The 4,961-nt window shown below is 48.1% G+C and overlaps 1 protein-coding gene across 1 annotated transcript; it reads left to right on the top strand.

Moving 5' to 3' along the window:
• The first annotated feature begins 2,644 nt into the window (after nucleotides 1-2,644).
• Fgfbp3 (fibroblast growth factor binding protein 3) lies at nucleotides 2,645-4,450 on the top strand. Its single transcript, XM_070020453.1, has one exon. It carries the CDS (start codon nucleotides 2,645-2,647, stop codon nucleotides 3,431-3,433), a length of 789 nt encoding a protein of 262 aa, XP_069876554.1. The 3' UTR covers nucleotides 3,434-4,450.
• The last annotated feature ends 511 nt before the right edge of the window (nucleotides 4,451-4,961 follow it).

The following is a 4,961-nucleotide window of genomic DNA, read 5'->3' as shown; positions in this document are numbered from 1 at the left end:
TACACAGCCACTTTCTAGAAAGAATAATTTCATGTCTTTTTCAGAGAAATGGATGGACCTAGAACAAATCATGTTAAGTAACGTAAGCCAACCTCAGAGAGACAAATAATGCATGGTGCATGTTTTCTTTCATATGCAGAAGCTAGATCTAAAAGGCACCTGGAGCCGGGCGCTGGTGGCTCACGCCTGTAATCCTAGCTACTCAGGAGGCTGAGATCTGAGGATCGCGGTTCAAGGCCAGCCGGGGCAGGAAAGACCATGAGACTCCTATTTCCAATAAACCACCAGAAAACCGGAAGTGGCGCTGTAGCTCAAGTGGTAGAGTGCTCACCTTGAGCTGAAGAGCTGAGGGACAACTCCCAGGCCCAGAGTTCAAGCCCTACGACCGACAAAAAAATTAAAAAATTAAAAGGCACCTGGACATGATAAATTATAAATTATACAGGACTCTAGGTATTCATACACAGTGAGACTAAAGAAGGATACTCTTAGGGGAAGAACCCAAAGGTATAATGCCTCTGTCTGAACCTCTGAACATTTAAAATAATCTTCATCAAAATGAATTTCAGGAAACAATGTGTTTTTTGTTTTTGTTTTTCCTTCTTTCTGCCAGTCCTGTGCCTTAAACTTGGGGCCTGGGCTTGTCATTGAGCTTTTTTTTTGCTCAAGGCTAACACTCTACCACTTGACACTTCCAGTTTTTTTCTGTGTATGTGGTACTAGGGCTTAGGCCATGCATGTTAGGCAAGCACTCTACCACCAGCCCTTTTCTTTTTCTTTCTGCTACTGTTGGTGATGATGGCATTGTTTGTTGCTTTTGAGGGGTTTTGTTTCTTTTGTTTTTTTGTCTTATCTGTCTTGGGCCGGGGGAAGAGAGCACAAATATGGAGGGACAAAAGGTGAACAAATGCACTGTGGTACTCAGTAGACATTATGTTAAAAATGAACTATACAACTGTGGGCAGGGAGTGGAGGAGGAAACTGGGAGAAAGCAAAGAAAGGGGTGACACTGCCCCAAAAGAAATGTACTCATTACCTGACTTATGAAATGGTAACCCCTCTGTATATCACCTTAATAAAATTAAGAATTACAAAGAAAATATCAAGGTTTAAGTGGTAGTATAACCATCTTAGGGGCTGGGAAGATGGCTCAGCGGTAGAGTGCTTGCCTTGCATGCTTGAGGCCCTGGGTTCAATTCCTCAGCACCACATAAGCAAAAAGAAAAAAGCCGGAAGTGGCGCTGTGGCTCAAGTGGTAGAGCGCTAGCCTTGAGCTGAAGAGCTGAGGGACAGTGCCCTGGCCCAGAGTTCAGGCCCCCCTAAAAAAAAACAAAACAAAACAATCTTAGCATTTAACAGACTGAGGCAGAAGGACTTCAAGTCTAAAAATAATCTCATATAATTGTCATCATCGTCAAAGTGTTCTTGCTCATAGCTTATTGGAGTTATGACTCCAATCTGACATTTTGTTGATTAATTGGAGGAGTCTCACAGATTTCTCTGCCTAGGCTGTATTTGAACTTTTTCTCTTCAAGTCTCAGCCTCCTGACTAGGTAGTATTGCAGGAATGAGTCACCAATGCCAGCAATTATAGTAATTCTTAAATATTTCACCATTTGAATTACTACCTTTCAAGTATAATGCAAACAATTTCCTTTCCTTTCCTTTTCTTATTCTGGTACTGGGGTTTGAACTCAGTGTCTTGATCATGCTATGCCAGTCTAGACAAGTATTCTACCACACACTAATTCACACTAGTCCTGAGTCCAAACCTGGTATTGGAAAATATAAATATAGTACAATTGTGTAAACAGTGTCTGGTTTACACTATGATTCTTGTTTCGTTCCAACTGTCTAACTTTCATTTTTTGTATAATTTATATATGTAAAACTAAAGAAAGGTTTGTTAAAACTAAGATTATTTAAACGGTGGAAAAAATACAAGATCTATATTTCATGTTGCAGGCAGGCCTGCTCTCTCCGTGTGTGTGTGTGTGTGTGTGTGTGTGTGTGTGTGTGTGTGTCCTAGTGGTGGGAAGTGCAGTGTGAGAGGAGTTTGGGAGGGGCATCGTAGGGGTGGTGCTTTCTGTCCCATTGATAACAGTTCATTCACTGGGAAGCAGCTAAAACAGGCTAATCGCCTATTCAGTCTTTCCCGCTACGCTAATCAAGTTCTGCCACCTCGCCCAGAACTCGGTAAGTTCAAAGAGCAGTAAAAGTGCACGCTTCCGAAATTTAATAGGAGATGATTTTGTAGGCCATTTATTGGAAGTGGGGAGGGTGGAGGGGTTGGAAGTGGTAATTTGCAAACATCCTAGTGCATGGGTAAAGAAATCTCCAAAGCACAAGTGATTCTTTTCAAATACCTATTTTGATTCTTAAAACTGGAAAGCTCTTTAGAAAAGCCCCTCTTAGACTGCGGCTGCCCATGGGAAAAGTGGGTTTGCAGAAAAGCTCCGGGGAGGGAGTTCCCAGGCTCCTGGCCAGGGACGAAGGGCTTCTTGGGGGGGCGTGGAGGTGGGGAACCCGGTGGATTCAATCTCTGTGCTATCATCCGCAGATCCGGGGATGCTCCTGGCCTGGCGTGGCCTGCCCTGAAAGCACCCAGGGAATTCCAGAAGCGTGGATGCAGACCCCGCAGGCCATGTGTCCCCCGAGCGCGCGAGCGGGGCTCTCCCTGCGGCTGCTGCTGCTGCTGGCGGCCGGCTGCCTCCTCGCGGAGGCCCGGAGGGACAAGGGGGCAGCCGGCAGCCCGCTGCAATCGGCCTCCAGCCCGGGGGCGGGCGGTTCCTCGGGTCGCTTCGTGAGCCCGGAGCAACACGCGTGCAGCTGGCAGCTCCTGCTGCCGGGCCCCGGAGCCAAAGCCAGCAGCGAGCTGGCTCTGCGCTGCCAGGGCCCGGACGGGGCGCGCCTGCAATGCGCCTTCCGCGGGGAGCCCGAGCGCTGCGCCGCCTACGGAGCCCGCCGCCCGCACTTCTGGAAGCAGGTGATGGGCGCGCTGCGCAAGAGGGGACGGCCTTGCCTCGACCCCACTCCCCTGCACGCCCGCGTGTGCGCCGGAAAGAAGGGCCGGGGTGCCGAGCTGCGCCTGGTCACCCGCTCCACCCCGCCCGCCGGCCTCACTACCGCGGTCCCGCGCCTGCCCGGGGAGCCCAGGCTCAAGGCCAGGAGCCGGGGGCGACCCCGGCAGCTCGCTCCCGGCCCCGACGCCCCGCCCCCGCCTTCCCCGAGCGTGCCACCCCGAGTAAAACCTTCCGAGCGGAAGATCAAAGGGGGCAAGAGGAAGATGGCCTCGGATCCCGGGCAGGAGCGACCCATGGCCACGGGGCCCGACCCCGATGGGCTGGCGGAGAACGCCGAGCTCACCCAGACCTACTGCGCCGAGAAGTGGCACTCGCTCTGCAACTTTTTTGTCAATTTTTGGAACGGTTGAGGCTGCGATCTGGAAGGGACTGGGGGGTAGGGGCGCCCAGGGAGGGCAGGCTCCGGGAATCTTAGAACCCAGCGGTCCTGGATAGCAAGGGGAGAGGAGTCCAGATTCTAGGATGGGCAAGGGGGAGGGAAGGGGTGGATAGGGTGAAAGTCTAGGGGGGTCTGGAGAATAAGGCAAAGCAGTTAAAAACATTGAAGGGTCCCAGTTCTGATTAGGAGCAGACTAGTGGAAACAGAAATAGGCATGGCCTTGTGCAAAAACTGTAGACTCTACAGAGAGACAGGTACAAAGAAAGACTGAGAAAAATCGTTAGCAATAGGTGACCTGAGCTAGGTTCAATGTCTTCTCACCAATTCAATTGGCAAAGTGACAGGCCTGGTTTTTGTTTTGTTTTGGTTTCCTTTTCCAAATTGGTATGAACATAGGCACAGCTTGGTGTCACAGGAAACATCTGTGGAACTATAAACCTTGTAAGCCAAAAGTGAAATCTAAGAAAATATAGTCATGTAATTGCTACATTTTATGGAATGATATCTAATTTTTTTATTTTTATTTTTTGCTGGTGCTGGGGCTTGAACTCAGGGTCTGGGCTCTGTTCCTGAGCTTCTCTGTGCTCAAGGCTAGCACTCTACCACTTGAGCTACAGCACCACTTGTGGTTTTTTCTGAGTCATTTATTGGAGATAAGAATCCCATGGACTTTCCTGCCTAAGCTGGTTTTGAGCTGTAGTCCTCAGATCTCAGCCTCCTCAGTAGCTAGAATTACAGGCAAGATCCTCTGGCATCCAACTATACCTAACATTTTCAACTTTCTAAATTCAGAAGTGAATTGTAAAAGTTTAGTGGCTTGTGAGTCCTTTTAAAATAAACAAACTTCTTTATAATTGATCCTTCTTCAAAACCAGCTAAAATATAATATGTATCCCAGTCATTTTGACCGCTGTGTCTCATGTGCTTAACTGTTGATTTCATTTTTAATGTGATTGACTTTGTACTTGTTAAGTACTCAATAAAAACTGTACTCTAGATATAAAGAACTGTAAAGGCAGTGGGAATTGTCCCTGTCTTTGATCTACTTCCAAGTACTTTTTTTTTTTTTTTCCTGTCATAGGGCTTGAATTCAGGGCCTGGGTGCTCTCCTTGAGCTCTTTATGTTCAAGGCTAGTGCTCTACCACCTTGAACCACAGCACCACATTCAGTTTTCTGGTAAAAACTCACTTTCCTGCACAAGTTGGCTCTGAACTGTGATTCTCAGATCTCTGCCTCCTGAGTAGCCCCCCTCACCCCCATACTTCTAAGGACTTCTAAGTAAGGTGTTTATATTTTGAGATAGGGTCTCTCTCTGTAGTCCAAGCTGGCCTTGAGCCCTATCCTCTTGCCTCCATCTCCAAAGTGCTGTGATTACAGGTGTGTACCACCATATCCAACTTGAATCAAGTTGCTTGTAGTACTGGGGATTGAACCTGGGGCTTGGAGCCAGTGTTCTACCCCCTGAGCTAAGCCCCCATTCCTGAATTAAGTTATTAAA

This window comes from Dipodomys merriami, unplaced genomic scaffold (genome assembly GCF_024711535.1).
Source record: "Dipodomys merriami isolate MVZ:Mamm:240054 unplaced genomic scaffold, mDipMer1.0.p SCAF_14, whole genome shotgun sequence".
Classification (NCBI taxonomy): domain Eukaryota; kingdom Metazoa; phylum Chordata; class Mammalia; order Rodentia; family Heteromyidae; genus Dipodomys; species Dipodomys merriami.
Note: the sequence above shows the minus strand (reverse complement) of the source record. Positions and strands in the feature narration are given on the sequence as shown.

Excerpts from the sequence above, each read along its gene's own strand:
- Fgfbp3 (XM_070020453.1), top strand. The coding sequence starts at position 2,645 with ATGTGTCCCCCGAGCGCGCGAGCGGGGCTCTCCCTGCGGCTGCTGCTG.